The sequence below is a fragment of the Sebastes fasciatus genome, chromosome 1 (genome assembly GCF_043250625.1).
Source record: "Sebastes fasciatus isolate fSebFas1 chromosome 1, fSebFas1.pri, whole genome shotgun sequence".
Taxonomy (NCBI): domain Eukaryota; kingdom Metazoa; phylum Chordata; class Actinopteri; order Perciformes; family Sebastidae; genus Sebastes; species Sebastes fasciatus.
Genome location: NC_133795.1, coordinates 43,686,757 through 43,707,981, shown reverse-complemented (window position 1 = coordinate 43,707,981; position 21,225 = coordinate 43,686,757). Strand labels below are relative to the sequence as shown.

General features: G+C 44.0%; 1 protein-coding gene across 11 annotated transcripts in view; it reads left to right on the top strand.

The window, feature by feature from the left end:
* ptprt (protein tyrosine phosphatase receptor type T) overlaps positions 1-21,225 on the top strand; it is a 389,841-nt gene that overhangs the window by 354,383 nt on the left and 14,233 nt on the right. For 8 of the 11 annotated variants that reach the window (XM_074649699.1, XM_074649697.1, XM_074649696.1 and 5 more), the window contains 8 exons: positions 2,166-2,251; positions 4,893-4,929; positions 5,434-5,531; positions 7,136-7,252; positions 14,551-14,705; positions 16,692-16,827; positions 18,810-18,959; positions 21,023-21,196. In XM_074649699.1, the coding sequence (XP_074505800.1) occupies positions 2,166-2,251; positions 4,893-4,929; positions 5,434-5,531; positions 7,136-7,252; positions 14,551-14,705; positions 16,692-16,827; positions 18,810-18,959; positions 21,023-21,196 (953 nt within the window). The remainder of the gene's footprint in view (positions 1-2,165; positions 2,252-4,892; positions 4,930-5,433; positions 5,532-7,135; positions 7,253-14,550; positions 14,706-16,691; positions 16,828-18,809; positions 18,960-21,022; positions 21,197-21,225) is intronic. The other 3 variants (XM_074649700.1, XM_074649679.1, XM_074649701.1) reach the window with 1 other exon arrangement.

The window sequence follows — 21,225 nt, the reverse complement described above, 5'->3', positions numbered from 1 at the left end:
GCGCCCTCAGATAACGACAGGTTGTGTTAACTTTAACAGTTTAGTTCCTATAGGGTGTGGAGAGAAACAGCAACACCACACACCAACACATTCATTCATCATAAAGAGTCCCACTATCTTTTTAGGATGGATGGATGAAGTCATGGAGACACGTTATATAAACCCTGATGAACAAGGTGCTCCTCCATCTCTGAGCTCCATCTTACTACTACTTTATGCTTCACGTGTAGCATTAGCTCATGCGTTAGCCGCGGCCACCATGACGGCGGTGGTTGTCCTTCCTTCTTCCGTCAGCTTGGTTCTCTATCGGCTGTCGTTCTTTCCCACATGACTGCGTCATCAGCTGTCCTCGGGGTTCCCCACACACAACAGGATATCTGTTCGTAAATATTCCACACGTTTAATATTTACGGTTTGAAGTGGGTGCGTCCAGGATGGACTTCAGAGTTGATCGGAGGATGTAAAAACACTCTGAACATACCTCACACCACAGGAACATCTGGAAAGATCTTCTTTAGAACCATCAAACAATCAGGACTCTGCTGACCATCGTCAGGAGGAATCAGGACCAGAATCAGCTGATTCTGGTGCAGTGTTGGACCCGGCATAACTTGTCTTGAATTTGTCGGGTTATATATTTGAAAAATGTGTTGATGCATTTAGAGTTTCTGTTTGTTCATCTGTCCAACCTAACGATGAATCTGAAACGGCCTGTGATATCTTCTAAAAACGGTTTCATATCAAAATACTTTTTTAAACAATCATTCCACACAGCTGGTTTTACTTCCTTCGTTGTTCATTCTCTCCACAACACTTTATTTTTAGCTAACGGCTGATAACAGATGTTTGTGGGCAGCGCAGGTTGTTCAGGGTTTTAAGGTTTTCAAGGCACTATTAGGAGTGTGTTTGAGGTGCTCTTTAGCTAAAAAGAGAATATAGATTATTGTTAACCTCTACTGCTCAGTGTTCTTAGTGCTTTAAAACATCCAGCAAGCACCAAGCACAACAGTGGACATTTGATTTTCCTAAATTGCCAGCGACTTGTGGGAGTAAACGTCAGCGGAGAGCGATGTGAATGGTGGACCGCATTGATTCAACCAACCAGCAGGAAGGGGTGAAAATAGAGACATTAATCAGAGAGTTTCTGTTGGTGGTCACTCTGTTGTTATTGGTTATGGATTATTGGATTCTCGTGTTTGCTGAGAGAGGCAGATCGTAATGGGAACAGTGTTCATCACCCTGGCTTATTCAAACACTGTTGGCTATAAATCTGCATTAGGGAGTAGTGATGTGACGGTGAGGAAATCACACCGTTTAATAAATTAGTGACATCACCGGTGTTAGGGATTACGCCGGTGTTACGGATTACACCAGTGTTACAGATTACACCGGTGTTACAGATTACACCGGACATTTAACAGGGAAAGATGACGCTCAAAATATGTGTACTTTGATCTTTACGGTTGGGTGGCGGTGTGTATGATCTATCTGGTTCAGCTTTCATCGCGAGGCCTCGCAGGGGTCTAACGTTACCTGGCATCGCTGCACCGCGCACACTGGCTGTGACCATTCCGTCATGTAGGCCTACGTAATGTATTCGGTGTGTCACCGACCACCATGTAACACCGGTAACCCTGGCTACCGGGGCAAGTCTATTAGGGAGTCCAGTAACAAATGTTTATAACATGTGTGTTGTTCTGTCCTGCTCATTGAGCTCATCTGAATGGACCTGAAGTGAAAAAGATATTCGGAATGAAATTGCTGAATGAAACCAGTGAACCAAACTGTGTGAGTTTACAGTCAGTAAATCAGAAGTTGAGATTAAAGGAAGAGGGAACTATCCGGTCTATCAGTGATATGGTATTTCTATAGTTCTGGTTTGGTTCAGTTGAGATGGCTGAATCTACTTGTTAGGGAAAGGTTGTGTTCATGGGTGTTGGTAGAAGACGGGACAGACCAGATCTGTGTCATGACCTGCTGTGTTTGCTCAAACAAGACCTTCCTTTGCCACTGAAAGAAGACTGTCATGAGGTTGCTTGGTAGGTAAAGGTAAACTTAGTTTTGGTCCAGATGTTCTCCTAACGTTGGTTCCCAGTCCAGCCAGTTAGCTGCTCCGATCTGTGGGTAAATGTAACTTTAGGCCTGTTGTATTGTTGTGCTATCTGACCCCACAGACGACCACACCAGAGTCCGACTGCAGCTGCTGGACGGAGACCCCCACTCCGACTACATCAACGCCAATTATATCGACGTGAGTGTACACACACACACACACACACACACACACAACACACACACACACACACACACACACACACACACCCACACCCACACACACGCACACACATATAGATTTGTACTTTAACCCTTGTGATGGCCTGGAGGGACCCTAACCCTGATCATATAGTAACCCTACATGGACCTAACCCTAGTAACCCTACATGGACCTAACCCTAGTAACCTCACATGGACCTAACCCTAGTAACCCTACATGGACCTAACCCTAGTAACCCTACATGGACCTAACCCTAGTAACCCTACATGGACCTAACCCTAGTAACCTCACATGGACCTAACCCTAGTAAAACATAAACACACCAGCTCACATGCAAGAAGTAAACGTAGAAATATTATTGTCAGGTAGGGATGCACTGATACTGATCAGATATTGGGCTGATAATGACTCAAATAGCTGGATCGGGTATCGTTGACAATTCAGTTGTATATGTCTATGTCAGTCTATGTGTACATACTATACATTATAGAGTGGAACCTTAATTCCTGTTTAAGTTTTGACCAATTTGTTGCTGCAACCCGTGGGATGGTGGGATGGTGGGTGATCCCGACCAACTTTACTGTCTTTCAGAGGCTGTAGCAGGTTCAGTTTTAGAGCTAGTGAAGGTTCAGATATCATATGGAACTAGAAAACCTGAGAATTACATGGCTACCAACCATGTCATGGTTGCAGAAATCTCCAAATGTCAAAAGTTTTTGATACCAAATCATAGCATGTCTTTTTCTATTGTGTTCCTCAAGGTCTTGGTGTCTTAATGTGGTATTTTGGAGGGATTATTGATAATTTTTACCAATTCTCCAGTGTAACAAATGGCATCAACACAAAGATTACTGCAATAACTCATGAGACATAGAGCATGGGGATGACCATTATATACTTATATTATAATGTTCTAAACCCTTTTATACTTTCACTGTTTATTGTAATTATTTAATTTCTGATTAATGACTAGAATAACTTGACCCACAGTGTACAACACTTCTATGTGACAACTACTGTTGACCTGCTATCTCCCCCTAAATACCCCCTGTACCCCCCTAATACCCTTCCTAAAGACCCCCTGGACCCCCCTAGAAAAGACTAAAATGGCTCTATTGTGGGTCTCAGAGGGTTAAAAATGTTTACACCTAAATTTTAATTCCTGTTAATTTTGAAGTTTTTTTTTACCAAGTTGCTGCATGATAGTGATAACTAACAATTAGGTCAATTTATATCTGAGTATTTATTTGTCATGTTGTGTTTTACAAAGTTAGTTACTCTTTTAATTACCTGGCGACAGTTTTTCCTCTGTTTTATTTATTAGTATGATTTTGTGTGACCTCTTTGTAAAGCGTCCTTGGGTTTCTTGAAAGGCGCTATTTACGTCCAATTTATTATTATTAGTAGTATTATTAACATTACATGTTTAAGTCCAGCCCTACACATAACAGAAGGATCCAGTCACTTCCACACAGTGAAGCATACAGCTCATTAATTATCGGATCGGTACTCAGGATCTCTTGTCCTCCTTTCCTTATCCATCCCTCCATCCCTCCATCCATCCATCCATCCATCCATCCATCCATCCATCCATCCATCCATCCATCCATCCATCCATCAGTTTCCTCCTCCTCTCCTCTTTGCCCTCCGGGCGTCGTGCTTCACTTATCAGTTTAATCTCCTGCTCACAGCTGACTGTTGTAATAATGCTCTTAATGAATTTGGTACATGATGCTTATTTTCAATCAGTCTGCAGACACAATACATCCCCTCAGTGGGGATAACGGTGTGCTGCTAGCATGGTGTTAATGACAATATGAGAGTGATAAATGTCTCATCTCAACAAGGTTATCTGTCTCATAGGGAGGTGGTGGGGAGGGGACAGGAGGGGGCTTATCATTGGTTTGAGAGTCAGAGCTTTTCATCTGTCCCGTGGAGGGAAAATTAAGATCCCTTCTATTATTTAATTTGATGTTTATTCAGAAAACGACCTTGAGTTGTTCTTCTCAGAGGAGAGCAGGGACCGCAGAGAGACGGGACAAATTAAAAGACAACAAAGGATGGAAGACAAAGACAGAGAGAAACTTAGACGCACCCACTTCACATGTTATCGGCCCATTAAATGGGCATCATCAGCAGTTAGGGCCTGCTACACCTGCTGTGGTAGGCTCAGAAGGCCAGTGTCATCTATTCACATGGCTGATCACCGATTCGAAGACAACAAGACTGACCTCTAGTGGCCGTAGTAATTATGAAGGAGGTAAAGGAGGAAGTCAGGTGACGTAGTATAAAGAGTCGATGTAGGGAGGAGGACGGTAAAGTCAAATGATTAGAGGATGGAACGATAAGGAGATGAGGAAGGAGAGACTGACGGAGGACAGGAGGGACAGAAAGAAGTGTTGTGTGGAAGTGTGGAAATCTGGGAAGACTGCAAATGGACGGTCTGGGAAAAGGTGAAAGACAGGAAGGAGAGCAGAAAATAAATGTAGAAAGAGGAGGTGAAAGACGAAAGACGACAATAATGTGGAAACAGGAAAAGAAACATGATAAAAAGAGAGAGAACATAAAGAGAAGAAGAAGAGAAGGATGGAGAGTTGACTGTGTTTCTGTCTCACAGGGCTACCACCGACCCAGACATTACATCGCCACGCAAGGTAATTAAACTGACATGGACGGTGTGTGTGTGTGTGTGTGAGTGTGTGTGTGTGTGTGTGTGTGTGTGTGTGTGTGTGTGTGTGTGTGTGTGTGTGTGTGTGTGTGTGTGTGTAGCAGCCACCTGGTAAACGCCGTCCTTTCGGGCTGGCAGACTATTACCACAACCTCCTAAATCTAAACCGCCGTATAAAATCCCCCCGACAAATTTAAGACCCCATTACCTCGAACCCACCAACCACTATCTGGGATTGATAGTGTGCGAGTGCACGTGTGTGTGTGTCTGTGTGTGTGCACGTGTGTGAGTGCACGTGTGTGTGCCTCTCCGTTCATGTGTGTGTGTGTTTGTCTGATGTACTTTTAAACGTTGGGATGAGGGTGTGTTCATAAATACAGCTGAGTGTGTGTGTGTGTGTGTGTGTGTGTGTGTGTGTGTGTGTGTGTGTGTGTGTGTGTGTGTGTGTTTTTATATATCTGATGTGTGTGCGTGTGTGTGTGTGTATCAGGGCCCATGCAGGAGACAGTGAGGGATTTCTGGAGGATGGTCTGGCAGGAAAACTCGGCCTCTATCGTCATGGTTACCAACCTGGTGGAGGTGGGCAGGGTGAGTTCATCATCCAAGAGATTACAACATGCGTGTGTATGAGTGTGTGTGTGTGTGTGTGTGTGTGTGTGTGTGTGTGTGTGTGTGTTCATATAATCTTAATTACATTTACAGTCCAATCAGAATGGAACCAATGGTTCTGTCTGATGCCAGATTTACTAACGATGTCTGATAGTATTGTGTGAGGGGTGTGAGGGGTTTGAGGGGTGTGAGGGGTATGAGGGGTGTGAGGGGTGTGAGGGGTATGAGGGGTGTGAGGGGTGTGAGGGGTGTGAGGGGTGTGAGGGGTGGCGTGGGCTTGGCTGGAGGCTCCAGCTGGTGTTTGTGATGTCATCACAGGGGTATTGTGTAAGACGTCGGGGATGCTGAGGAATTTGTGACCATATTAGTTGGCTCTCGCTGAATTGATTAGCCGGCTGTTTGTAGGGGTTGGATCATTGGAATGTGGGGCGGCCGGACAAAGAATAGAAGGAAGGACTGTTCCTGCGTTATCTGCTATAAATAAACACTTCAAACTTACAAGCCGTGTCTGTTCAATAGTCAATCTTTTTAAAGGCTTAGTCTCTAGTTCCATTTGTCTTCAACATAATGTGGCGTGACGAACAGGATGGCAAACATGACAAACCTCGTTTATATATAAATATAAATATATCATTACACTGAGGTCAGAAACATTTTACCATTATGAAGAGACACTGAATACCTCGTTAGTTTGCACATTCCAACCTGAGCCATGATGGAAAGGAGAAGTTCAGTTTAGGCAACGTAAATACACTTTTATTTTAATTTCATTTTATTTTTTACTACTTAATTTACTCTTTTCTTAATGGAGCTTCCCAGCAAAAAGTATTTCACACGATTGTACTTGTATAACCAGTATGAAAATAAACATCTTGAATCTTGGATCTTGAATCTTGTAAGGACAGTTTTAAGCTCCACGCACTCAAGTAAGCAGGTTAGTCGGAGAAGCCGGGTTACACAGGTAATCAGAGAACACGTTGCGTTGTAGTAACCTGGTTACTGTTAATGTGTGTGTACATGCAACAGGTCAGTCATCAGGTCTTCCTCTGACCCTAACCTCTCCTTTAGAAGATCGCTGATTAGAAACCTGGTTACTCATATACAGTTCATGTCCAGGATAATCTGTGGATTCTCTCATTCTCCACCCTGATGAAGGAAACCGTGTCTCTCATTTACTCTATGTTGGAGAAATCAGCTTCCTGGAGAAAGCTGACTGTGACCCAGTTACTGAAAAGCATGTAAAGTGGAAAGCACCAACCCAGTCGCCAGAAAAAATGTTGTTTTTACAAACCACTGATACGCTGAATGTCGACGTTTCTCAACCAAAAATACGTTTCATAAATACGTTTCATATCAGCCTCGTATCACGCTAACAGAAACACACAATGCCACGAGGTCAACATTGTGAAATGATTGGTTTGATTTAGGCAACAAATCTACGGTTGTGAACACGGGACACAAACGAACAGCTGATTGTAACGTGAAAGTTAAACATAACTCAAGGGACAGTAACAGCGGTCTCTTGGATGATAGCCATGTGTTTGTTGGATTAAATCAAATTGTGTTTAAATGGTGTTTTCCAGGTGAAGTGTGTGCGCTACTGGCCAGATGAGACGGAGGTTTATGGAGACATCAAGGTGACCCTGATAGAAACCGAACCACTGGCTGAATACGTCATCAGGACGTTCACCGTCCAGAAGGTAACAACAACTCAACATTAAAACTGACTGAATAGGATTTATAATACAGGGATCCTTACTGTGGCTGCATCATTATGGCCAAAATCATAATCATGATTATTTTCATCAATATTGAGATCACGATTATTTATCACGATTATTTATCATGATTATTTATCACGATTATTTATCACGATTATCACAATTTTTTTTTATTGCAAATTCACATTTAAATAAACAGAGAGCTGTTTTCAACTGTTAAATTTCAACTGTCAAGAATTCTAAATGTTATCCTTTTACTTTGTTATTGTCATCTATACTGGTTATTTGCAGAAAAACAAATAAATTATGATTATTTTAGATAAAAAATAAGTTTTGGAATTAGTAGCGTTAAATATATATCTATCTGATTACAAATTTGCGGTTAAAACATATCCTTCAAACAACTGTAGTTATTCAAGTTTCTCACCAAAAACTCCATTTTACAAGATGACATTTGAACGCATCATGATCGTGTCATAATCTACCATCGGCCAATCCTCATTTTACTGAGTGGAGCTTGAACACATGGAGCTGTGTAGCCTGTAGTCACTGTGATCACTGAGCAGCGTGATGGGAATGAATTACAATATAATAACTTTCTGATTAAGTTAGTTGTTCTTAAAGGTAGAATATGTCACCGTTGTCGGTTGCTGATTGTGAACGATGGGGCGTTCACGGTTGGCTCCTCCTCGTCGTCGGCTCAACGAGCGAGGGAGGGAGAGAGAGAGCAGCGATGGTCGAGCGAGCTGTAGAGTGAATGAAATTAGGGACCGCAGTAAGAACAAAGCAGCAAATCAGAAATAAAACGTTATTTCTGATTGTTTCCCGGCGGTCACGTTCTAAAACACAAATAAACACACAGCTAACTCCACATAACTCTGCGGGAAGGTGCTGAATGAATGCAGCTTCCTGTCTGCTGGCCTTGGCTCAGCGCTGCTCTCAGTCAAACTCCAGACACACAGCGATCAGAGCTGCACTCACAGCCCAGAGAGGAGCAGGACATCCCTGGAACACATGAACATAACACAACCTGGTCTCATCCGTCAAATACGGCCGCTGGAGACTTGTGCCTCGGTATCAGAAGCCGAGGGGCGTGACACAGCGGTGGTATTGGACCACCTGAACGGGCTGTTATTGGATGCTGGGAGGGTTACACCCCCATGTTGGGCCCAGAGGCTGTTTGCTGAAGCCCAGCAGCGTCCCGAATAATGCCAAATAAGAAGAACAGAGGAAATCCATGCATGCAGCAGAGTTTTCTTTGAGCGTTTTAAACTTCAATATCACAGACGATCATAGTCATTTAATTGTGGGAAGCAAAAATCATGATTGTGATTAATATTTGATGAATTAATTCTGTAGTGTGAAGACTACAAAAGCAAGTCCATTTACTATTTAATCCTTACCCCCAATATGCCGTGGGGAATATCCACAAAAACAAACAAACACAAAATAGTAAATCAATAAAAAAAAATTGTTTTTCACATTCATGACTCAGCGAAATGTCACTTCTACAGTTTAACAAAGAACATAGATTATAAAGACTTCTGGTTCCTGATATGTTGGTCATAGTATTTACAAGGGCTGACCCGAATGCTTCAAAGCTTGGACCGTTGCCAAGGTGATCGACCTCCAAATCAGTATTCTAATGCTTTGTCTTTTGATTTGTATACAAGTATGAAGTAATAATGTATAATTCCCAAAATAGCCCATGAAATGAGGAATAATCCCACATTATTTATTATTCATACTCAACATTAATTATTATTAGTTATTCTCCGATGGATATCGCTGTTTGTTGTGTGTAGAGGTGTGTGTACAGTAGTGCTGCAGCGGCACTAAAACGGCGTACTGCAAAGCTTCAAATAGATTTTTCCCCGAAGCTTCAAAACCCCAAAAATGTTAGTGAGTGTGTTTCTGTGGTAGCATGAAGTCATATCAACATACTGTGACCCTGTGTGGCTGTCATGATGTTACTGATGGCTCCCGCTGTCTCTAACCCTAAAACCTGGATTACCCTGACAGCCGCTGAGTGACTGGGAGTAGAAGTGTTTCTGGTCGGTTTCTCGCTGTTTTAGAGGAGGCTTGAAAGCCTAACGGGGCTCTTGTAATCAGGCAGGAGGATTTAAAGTGGAAGATGTTCCATCACTGTTGTGATGCTGTTCTCCAGGAAACGCCACAAACACACTTCACAATAAGAGAAACAGGCCAAACTACGCTCTTTACATCTTCTTCTCTTCTCCGTCTCATATCCATTCTTTCTCTGTTATTTTACTTAATTTTTTGTTTCAAGTAATTCATTTCAGTTGATTTATTGTTATTAACAGCTAGGGCTGTCAATCGATTCAAATATTTAATCACGATAATCTCACATTTTTTTATCTGTTTAAATGAACCTTAAAGGGAGATTTGTCAAGTATTTAATCCTCTTATCAACATGGGAGTGGACAAATATGCTGCTTTATGTAAATGTATGTATATATTTATTATTGTAAATCAATGAACAACACAAAACAATTACAGATATTGTCCAGAAACCCTCACAGGTACTGTATTTAGCATAAAACAATATGCTCCAATCATAACATGGCAAACTGCAGTCCAACAGGCAACAATGGTAAATGGACTTGCATTTATATAGCGCTTTTCTAGTCTTCCGACCACTCAAAGCGCTTTACACTACATGTCAGTATTCACCCGTTCACACACACATTCATACACTGATGGCAGAGGCTGCTAAGGTGCCAACTTTGCCCATCAGGATCTAACCTAAATACTCATTCACACACCGATGGCTATGCCTTCAGGAGCAATTTGGGGTTAAGTGTCTTGCTCAAGGACACATCGACATGTGACCCGGAGCAGCCGGGGATCGAACCACCGACCTTCCGATTGGTGGACAACCTGCTCTACCCTCTGAGTCACAGCCACAACAGCTGTTAGTGTGTCAGTGTGCTGACTCGACTATGACTTGCCCCAAACTGCATGTGATTATCATAAAGTGGGCATGTCTGTAAAGGGGAGACTCGTGGGTACCCATAGAACCCATTTACATTCACACATCTGGAGGTCAGAGGTCAAGGGACCCCTTTGAAAATGGACATGAACCCGCTACAACTTCCAAAAGATCGATTGTGCTAACATGTTACTATCACGTTAACTTTGACAGCCCTACTAAATATACATCAACAGTCAACAGCGGCACTTCACATGTAATCAATAATTATTAAAATCACATAAATCACATTGATCATCAGAAACATGCAGTCTGATAACTAGTCTAGCTCTTTCCTGCCTGCTGTCTCTCTCTTCCTTCCTCCTTCACTCAGCTGAAAGCAGCTTATGAAAACGAGTCTTCAAGTCCTCGCTGTCAGCTCGCTTAGCGCGCCATTAATCCATACCACCTCTGTGAGTGTGTGTGTGTGTGTGTGCAAATATAATAATTCAAAGGAAAGCTGATTTTGAAATGCCTGTCATTCTGTAGGAACATAACAAAAAAATTGAGTATCGCGATATTCTGTTTTGTGATACTGTATTGATTTTCAAAAACCCTGTATTGATTTTTAATCAACAGTTTACCTGCAGAGTTAAAACAGTCGAGTAGATCGTTTGTGATGTAAAGCCAAGTGATCACACTGTACGGTCCAGTCGTCAGCCACGACCTGAGTGATTACACTGTACGGTCCGATCATCAACCCCAACCTGAGTGATCACACTGTATGGTCCGATTGTCAACCACGACCTGAGCGATCACACTGTACGGTCTGATCGTCAGCCACGACCTGAGTGATCACACTGTACGGTCCCGTCGTCAGCTACGACCTGAGTGATCACACTGTACGATCTGATCGTCAGCCACGACCTGAGTAATCACACTGTACGGTCCGATCATCAACCACGACCTGAGTGATCACACTGTACGGTCCGATCTTCAGCCACGACCTGAGCAATTACACTCTACGGTCCGATCTTCAGCCACGACCTGAGCGATCACACTGTACGGTCCGATCTTAAGCCACGACCTGGGCGCTCACACTCTAAGGTCCGATCGTCAGCCACGACCTGAGCGATCACACTGTACGGTCCGATCATCAACCAGGACCTGAGTGATCACACTGTAAGATCTGATTGTCAACCAGGACCTGAGTGATCACACTGTTCGGTCCGATCATCAGCCACGACCTGCGTGATCACACTGTACGGTCCCGTCGGCTCTTGTGAACCGTTATAGCTGTTGACAGTTAGATTTGTTTGAAAGCTCCAGGTTTTAGCTTCAGAGAGAGACGTCACTACAACACTATACACAACATATTTTCACAGTCGGTTAATAAATGCTACAACTCCTCAGCTCAAGACCGGAGCCAACTTCCTGTATCTGCAACGCCGCCTCAGACTCTCTTAAGGCGGGCTGTTAAGGTCGACTAGCTTTTCTCTCTATAAATTGACGAGCCCTCTGAGTTTTGTTCAGCTTTTCATTTCATCTTTAATATTTCTTTTAATCATTTAAAATTCCTCATGTCGGTTAGCGGTTAAACGGTTAATTATAAACATCCCTACTGAAGTGTCAGATAGCCTTTGGAGGATTTGTACTAAAGACAGTTTGTCAGTATTTACAGGGCTTAATTCACCCGATGGAGCGCGTCCAAACCAGCAGAACAGTAATCTGGTCTACGGCCCTCAAGCGCTGGCGTTCCACAGCGGAGATTAGACTGCACAGGGCCGAACTCAGCAGAGTACACAAAACTCCAGTCCGCCACAGAGAGGACAGATGGCTGGAGACACTAGCAAAACAGGCTGTTGATGCCAGAGCATGAAACTCAGTCAGAGAGGTTTATACCTGTACGTATGACATGAAACACCAGCAGCTTCAGCATTCATACTTGACAATCCTCTCTCCCGGGTTTCCTCCTGGGGTCACAATTCTCCTGACAAATGTTCACACTTCTTTTTTGTCGTCGTGGTGTGGTGCGAGCCTTTGGAAATAACGTGTTTCAGAGCGCGGTGGTGGCGTTGTCACGTTGTGAATGATGTCTGACTCTTACTGTTAAAACCAAAAGAAAAGCAAAGAAACAAAGATACATATTATCTGTCCTTCATCCAGTGGAAGAAGTAGAGCGTTTAAAGAAAGGAGCGATCAGTGCTTCTATTTCCAACCTTCATGTTGTTGTTGTAGTTCTGTTTTTACCCAGCAGTCATTGCTGTGAGGCTGTTGGACCGCCGTCAGTCGACTTACAGAAGTCATTTCAACATCACTAGAGAGCAAATTAAGTGCTTTTCTATTTCTCCTCCATCTATCGTCATATATGTCTCGTCATCCTGACCTCCGCCTCAGCCTCTTTCTTCACCTCTCCCCCGTCCTTCTCCTCCTCATGACATCCCTTCTTCTCAGCTCTTCATGAAGCAGAAAACAAAAACAATCCAACCTTGAGCCAGAATGGAGCTGCAGTAGCATCCGAGTCCTCCTGAGGAGTCATTTCTCTCTCCGTTTAGGGCCCGTTTAGTTTACAACAGTATAATGGGATCGATCAGTCTGAATTATTAAAGCAGAAGCAGCATGTGGTGTTGTGGAGGGAGATTGAACCGCTGGAAGCAGAAGAGAGAGAGAGTCATGCATATCTGATGCTGCATTCTGGATATTGGTCCATCCTGTGTGTATAGATGCAGGTCAGACCTCAGAGGAGGGAACTAGAAGTTGACCTGCCCAGGATGTAGCATCACCTTTACATGCTGGCCTGAGAAAATCACAGCTCAGAAAGAAACAAAAATAACAGCCCGGACACACCAGGAACGTCAGCAGCGCGTGGCGGCTGCGTTACCTGTTGTTTTTTAGTTTAGCGTGTGTGTTAACAGGTTAGAGCAGCCACACTGCTGCGTCTCTTCTAGAGAATAGAGGTCTCGCCTATTTTTGACGCGTGCCGAGCGCGTCTAACAGCAACAACAGACAGTGAAAGTGATCTATTGACAGTATATTAACATCATACCAGCAAGATTACTACAGTTTCAATGTCTATCTGTAGAATATGTTACGGAGATGAAAAAAAAGTAAAGACTTATTTTTAAATCAACACTTCCTGCTTTAATTTTTTTTAAAAAGCCCTCAAGCGTTTTTTCTGTGGACAGAATTCCTTCATTTCCTTCAAGGCTTTTATTCTGAAATATGAGCAGTCAGTGCTGTGGAACATGCAGTGACTTAGAGAGCTCCATGAATTGAAAAAGTATTTATTTAAATCAACACTCCCTGCTTTCATTTCAAAATAAAAGCCCTCAAGCGTTTTTGTGAACGCCCAACGCGTGAATCACGCAGCCACCACGACCTCCTGGTGTGTCTGAGGCTTAAGTGTAATTATGACTGAAACATGTGGGAATTCCCATCATGCAGTGCAGCAAATCCAGAGCAGAGCTCTTCAGTACGCTACAGTTCTGTGTCTTTGTGATGTGGGACTTAATATCTGTCTCTCCAGCATCATAATGTCATTTTAGTTTGCTAATAATCTCTCCGTTGTGAGAGACAGATGTTATCTCTGGACAGACACAATAGAGGCTTGCTTCCCTCTTATTCAGTAGTCTCAATTTATTTCTTTATTTTTGATCTTGTTCTTTAAAAGCTTCCTTTCCACCTAACAGTTTCCATGTCTCTACTGTTGAACTGAGTGTCATAAAATTATACTTTTCTCAAAACTGAATTTTTTTAATGGAAGTACATTTCTGCTTGGTTCAAATGTTTTAAGAAAAACTTATTTTTGAAGATTTCTGACATCTTAAAGTTCATTCAGACATGATCTGTGTGAGAGTCAGGCAGCTTCACTGAACCGTCCCTGAAGGGCCATCGTGAGATTTGTAAAATCAATTAATCTTTTTTTGTGGAGCCAAAATGGCCATCGGTTTCCTCAAATCTCCCCTGTAAATTAGGCAAATGAGCCACGATAAGTCTTCCTGTCTCTCGTTCCCAGAAGTGGCCCAAAGTGACTTCTTGACATCACAAGATCAATTTATTTTCCATCTGAAGCCAAAGAGGCAGGACGGTCCCTCGACTCCTGAAACCCTGCTGTAGATTAGATCAGGCTGCTCAGCCACCACGTGTCTCTCTAAAGGGCCGTGATAACATCTCTGAGTCCATCATCATCAGGACACAAACAGCACACAATCCTTCAGATATACATATACACTACATATACAGTATACAGTAAACAGTATACAGTATACAGTATACAGTATACAGCATACAGTATGTATACAGTATGTATAGCTGAGGTGTAACATCTGTCCCCTGTGTTTTTCAGAAGGGTCATCATGAGATCCGTGAACTCCGTCAGTTTCACTTCACCAGCTGGCCCGACCACGGTGTTCCCTGCTATGCCACCGGACTGCTGGGCTTCATACGGCAGGTCAAGTTCCTCAACCCGCCTGATGCCGGGCCCATCGTGGCACACTGCAGGTGAGTCACACAGGGTCACACACAGACACACACACACACACACACACACACAAAGGGAACTGTAGAACAGACGGGTTGTAGACTAACAAGGTGAACAGACCGCTGTAGTAAAAGTCTGTGGACAGACAGGCAGGAAGTTACCACTGTCACTTCTGATATCCAGAGGAGCTCTGACGCTATTGGCCCGTATCTTAACACACACACACACACACACACACACACACACACACACACACACACACACACACACACACCAGCAGTATTCTGGTCTCAACATTAATCACAGAGGTTGACAGGTAATCTGTCGAGGCGCTGCCTCCTCCTCCTCTCTCTCTCTGGTTACTGTCGGGGGGATTGTGAAGTGAAGGATGGGTCCCCCTCCCTCCCTCCATCCCTCTATCCCTCTCTCCCTCCCTCCATCAGTGCCTCCTCTCCTCCCTTGATGTCTCCCCTGTGATGACCACTTCTATCACTCCCCATCACTAACCTCTCCTCCTCCCTCTGTCCCTCTTCATTCAATCCATCCATCCATCTGTTCAACCGTCCTTCCATCCATCTTTCCCTCCAGGCGTTTCCCTTCAGGATGCGCCACCAGAACACCCGACAGTCTCTACCTGTTAGTGTGTGTGTGTACTAAACTCCATGTTCATGTCAGCCGTCACATCAGTTTCTCGGAAGTCTGACGGTATTTCAGTGTTTCCTCAACATGATACAGTGGTGCAGAGATGACGTCATTCTGTAGTCCAACAGGAAGTGATCATCTCCTGGTTCCCTCCACTAACAGGAAGTGATCATCTCTCTGGTTCCCTCCACTAACAGGAAGTGATCATCTCTCTGGTTCCCTCCACTAACAGGAAATGATCATCTCCTGGTTCCCTCCAGTAACAGGAAGTGATCATTTCCCTGATTCCCTCTACTAACAGGAAGTGATCATCTCCCTGGTTCCCTCCACTAACAGGAAGTGATCATCTCCCTGGTTCCCTCCACTAACAGGAAGTGATCATCTCCCTGGTTCCCTCCACTAACAGGAAGTGATCATCTCTCTGGTTCCCTCCACTAACAGGAAGTGATCATCTCCCTGGTTCCCTCCACTAACAGGAAGTGATCATCTCTCTGGTTCCCTCCACTAACAGGAAGTGATCATCTCCCTGGTTCCCTCCACTAACAGGAAGTGATCACCTCTCTGGTTCCCTCCACTAACAGGAAGTGATCATCTCTCTGGTTCCCTCTACTAACAGGAAGTGGTCATCTCCCTGGTTCCCTCCACTAACAGGAAGTGGTCATCTCCCTGGTTCCCTCCACTAACAGGAAGTGGTCATCTCCCTGGTTCCCTCCACTAACAGGAAGTGATCATCTCCCTGGTTCCCTCCACTAACAGCCAATGGGATTGTTCCATTGGGTTTTGGATTGTTACAGATAATAATCTCTGTGGTAAACACACGTTTATGATACTGACACGTTTTGTTCATCAAGATAATCTCCACTAATGAACACCACTTCATGATTTATGAAGAGTGAAGTAAAAAGCTAACGTTAGGCTATAAACCAACTCCACCACGGTCACATGAGCTTGGGTATAAACACAACGAGGCTGTAATGAGGACGAGTCGGCGTGCTGACGTTTTGTCAGCGACCCCCTTTTTTAAAACTCACTGGTGGGATATTTACTGACCTATTTTATATCGTAGAACAAAACGTTAAAATCTCTTCAGCTGGTGTTAACCACAGACATTATTTCAGACATCTAACTAAAAACACATTGACCTCCAGATTAGGGAACAGGAAGTGACATCATGCTGACTCAGTTCTGGGTTTTAGGACTCATTGCTGTAGCACTCTATATGACACCTAATATGAAAATGTGACACTTAGCGGTAACAGTTTAGCATTTATCTCCTGTTTAGTGTTTCTCCAGAGCAGAAACGCTGAAAAGAACCTGTCTACGTGTATTCAGGAGGTGATGTGGTTCTTTGTTTGTGTCTTCAGCGCCGGTGCAGGGAGGACAGGCTGTTTCATTGCAGTGGACATCATGTTGGACATGGCAGAGAATGAAGGCGTGGTGGACATTTTCAACTGCATCCGAGAGCTGAGATCACAACGGGTCAACATGGTCCAGACAGAGGTGGGTGTGCATGTGCAGACAAAACCAATACTTAATACGACGTCACTGCTCCGACCGTCGGTTCAGTATGAAATTACTTTATTTTCTTATTTAATTTCTACAGCAGGTGACGTAGAACTAACCAGAGCTAACTGAGCTAACCAGGACTAACTAGTACTTATTCAGTGAAGACCATAATGCCAGATTAAAGTAGAGCTGACAAAGCTCAATCAGTCTGCACCAACAGCTCAGAGTCAGTACGTACATCACTTTATTATTCAGTATCTCTTTAACATTCAGGACCTGTTTCCTAAAAACTTCAGCCTTTCTGTGAGCGGAGGACTTGTTAGTTACTGTCCTCTACATGGTGTCTTAATGTGTTAGTTACTGTCCTCTACATGGTGTCTTAATGTGTTCTAATGTTGAACTATCAGTCCTTTATAACCAGTCTGCATCTTCAGAAATTAGCTGTTTCATTTTCAGTCCCTCTCTAAACTACCTTAAGACGACCTAATCCACCCGTTTCTTCTTTCCATTTGTAACACTGATGAAAAAACTGCATATCTAAAGACTCGACTTCAGCAGGAGTGATGAGAGACAGCCTCATTTTCACTCTGACAGCTGAAGATCGCAGCCTCAAATTGACTTCTGAATGTCTGTGAACAGTTTTAGGATCAGAAAAGTTACCCAGGGCATCACTGTGACAGCAGTGGTATGAAAGCTACTTCTCTGTGTGTGTGTGTGTGTGTGTGTGTGTGTGTCACTATTGTAGGTAATGGCCACAGGAGGACATTTCAGTGATGCTTTTAAATCTCTCCTCCCGGCTCGAAGGGCAACAATTAACATAGGACAGAGAGACAGAGAGACGGAGAGACAGAGAGACACAGAGACGGGGATAGATGAAGAGAGAAGCAAACTGAAAAAGAGAGAGACGGCAGAAAAACAAGTGTGAGAGGAAACAAGAGAAAGAACCAGGAGGGAAAGAAAGAAAGGGTTTTAGAAGTGTAGATAAATAGGACAAATAGTGTGAGAGAGACAGGGGGACATTAAGACATTAACATGCACAGTGCTGGTAGCTCATTGGTGGTGATGCTTCTACCAGCTAGCTGGAGCACAAAGAGCACAGTTGATCCAGAGAAACACTGCAGGCCACGACTGCTTTTAATTCACCGTTTGGCTGCCCAGAGAGCACACACACACACACACACACAAAGCAAAGCAACCGGTGGGATGTTTGAGTTTGTCGGAGACTTGAAGAGGGTCCAGCTTCCTCCGTCCCACAGCTGTCACACCTTCACCATTATGGATTTATCCATTAATCTTACAACTCATTTTTGAAACTCCTGCTTTATAGAAGCTTTAATTTAGCTGAAATAAATATCCAAAATGGGTCTGATTAATATTTCAGTAATGTATTCATTCATCTTCTCATCATGTTAAAAACAAAGTGATGTCACATGATAATATTAGAAAATACTGGACCTTAAATGAAAAAGATTGAATCAGCGTATTTCACAGCGACCCTCTCCCTGAACACGTTACGGAATCAAACTGGACTTCAAACTTCACGTGGTTATGACTTGGACTGATGTCATCACTGGAGGAATATGAAGTTAACATCATCAGTGTGGGGCAAAGGGAATGATAGAACTGTGTAACAACACGTCCTACATGGACTTTAAAGTAAACAGAAAATAGAGCTTCTCAGTCTCACTTTGAGAACCACTTCTTTACAGGATGGCGGGAGAGGCTTTTTAGCTGCAGCTTGTTCTCCAGGGGAATGAATGCATCCTGCCCGCTCTGACCGGGCGCAGTGACGCACGTTGTGCAAATAGACGCGTTTTTGTGATGGATGACATTGATTGTTTCGATGACCGCCTCAGCCCTACAATACTGATAGAGACACAAAGAAAGTGGAGTGGAGTCCTGTGTTTACAGATGGAGACCAGAGAACGGTTGGGTTTTTGACAGTTCTGTAATCAGCTGTTTGGCTCATGTTGCAGGAGCAGTACGTGTTTGTTCACGACGCCATCTTGGAGGCGTGTCTATGTGGGAATACAGCCATACCAGTGTGTGAGTTCAGAGCCATCTACTACAACATCAGCAGACTGGACCCACAGACCAACTCCAGCCAGATTAAAGATGAGTTCCAGGTGAGAACGCACGCACGCACGCACGCACGCACGCACGCACGCACGCACGCACGCACGCACGCACGCACGCACGCACGCACGCACGCAGGCACACAGGCACGCACGCAGGCACGCACTGGACCTACATTCAGTCCTTGCTGACCCAAACTTTAACCCTGAACACAATCCTACCTTTAAATAGAAAATTCAACCTCACCTCTATCCATCTGAGTTTAGGGATACAGTATATACAGTATACAGTATATACAGTATATCTCTCTCTCTCTCTCTCTCTATATATATATATATATATATAGAGAGAGAGAGGATATAGGGTGACAAACGCCTGCAGTTCTGGTCAATGTTTTCTGTGTCTCTGGGGCACAGCTGCAAAATCTGTAGTTCTTCCTGCTTCCAGTGACGTAGTTGTAAACAGGAAGAACTACAGAGTAGTTGTGTAACTGTGGGCCTCAAAAACATCCTCGTTCTCTTCGCTTGTGTTACGTTTCCAACTAGGGATACTAATTTTGAATTATTTTTTTAACTGATAACCGACCCTCATTAACCAATTATTAACCGCTAACCGTCAAGATTAGTGTCTCATGCAGCGGTGCTCCAGCTGCAGTGTATGAGCACAACAGACAACGGAATGCCCAGTTCACCGTCAGGAGAGTTACTGTAGCAGCCACGGTGCTGCGTTCACTGTCTCCAGTTCACCGTCAGGAGAGTTACTGTAGCAGCCACGGTGCTGCGTTCACTGTCTCCAGTTCACCGTCAGGAGAGTTACTGTAGCAGCCACGGTGCTGCGTTCACTGTCTCCAGTTCACCGTCAGGAGAGTTACTGTAGCAGCCATGGTGCTGCGTTCACTGTCGTGGACACATGCAGCCACTTTCCCAGTAAGTCTCCACCACATCATTTAGTTTAGCAGGTTGTCAGCTGTGTGTCTGCCCGGCGAAACGTTAGCGAGTGTCCGACAGACCGTGTCTGTTTGTTTTTTGCTACGGTTGTAACTGTAGTGTTGCTGGTGGTTTTGTGCTCGCCGTTGTCACAAACATAGTCTGTCAGCGAGTAACCAACAATGGTCTGTGTGTTTGTGTGGCGGCTCTGAGTGTGGGGTTGTCGGTGGCGTTATAACTGTGAACGTAGCTGTATCAGTGTGTATACAGTTTATTTGTCGGTGAATAAATGCTACAACTCCTCAGCTCAAGACCGGAGCCAAATCCTGTACTTGCAACACCAGCTCAGACTCTGTTAAGGTGGGCTGTTAAGGTCGACCAGCTTTCCCCTTAAAGTGACGAGCTGTCTGAGTTTTGCTCAGTTTTTTAATTAATTTCAAATTTGTCTTTTAACCGTTTAACCGATAGCAGTAATCGGTTTTTAACAGTGAAAATGACGTCACAAAATATGAGTGCAGAGGATGTTATGGACAAGGATTTCTTACAGTATAGATTTGATTGTGTTTTGACTGACATCGGCGGATATTTAGCTGGAGAGAGGCGGTGCCAGGCCGCTCCAGGCTGCTGTTGCTGCAGCGGGGAGGATACAGCCGGCGGGGAGTTTCCAGAACGGAGCTGCTGATAGCAAACAGCGACTGGTAGAGCTTCCGATGCCAACAGAACCACCATCTTTCTGCTGTAATAAACGTTAGCGTGGGCAGTTTGTGTTGGAGCGAGCCGTGCAGGCATTACTGTGCATCAAAGTTGTCCTCCTCACTGGGACAGAGGTGTGCTGGAGTCCGTCTCCAGGATCCTGAATATAATATAATAAAAAGGAGGTCTTAGTTGGTTTTAGTAGCTGTAGAGCCAGCCTATCTTACTCTGTGACTTCAAGTTTCTTTAGACCAAACCAGAGTTGCTGACTGTTGAAACAGTGAACTACATTTACCATTAGCATTGATTGGATGTTCCCTCGCCTGGGGACCACATGTTTGTCCCCAGGCGAGTCTCCATAATGTGACTGTGTCACTATCTGATGAGTACTTTGGTTCAGTCTCCTGTGCTCTACTATCTCATTCAGTAGAGCAGGCTGTGTTTGGGAGAGTAAAGTTCAAATAAGAATAATAAAGTGCTTTTCTGTCATTCAGACTCTGAACATAGTGACCCCTAGAGTCCGTCCAGAGGACTGCAGCGTGGGTCTGTTACCCAGGAACCACGACAAGAACCGCAGTATGGACGTTCTGTCAGCAGATCGATGCCTGCCGTTCCTCATATCCGTGGACGGAGAGAGCTCCAACTACATCAACGCTGCACTAATGGACGTAAGTCTGTGTGTTACTACTGCAGAGAG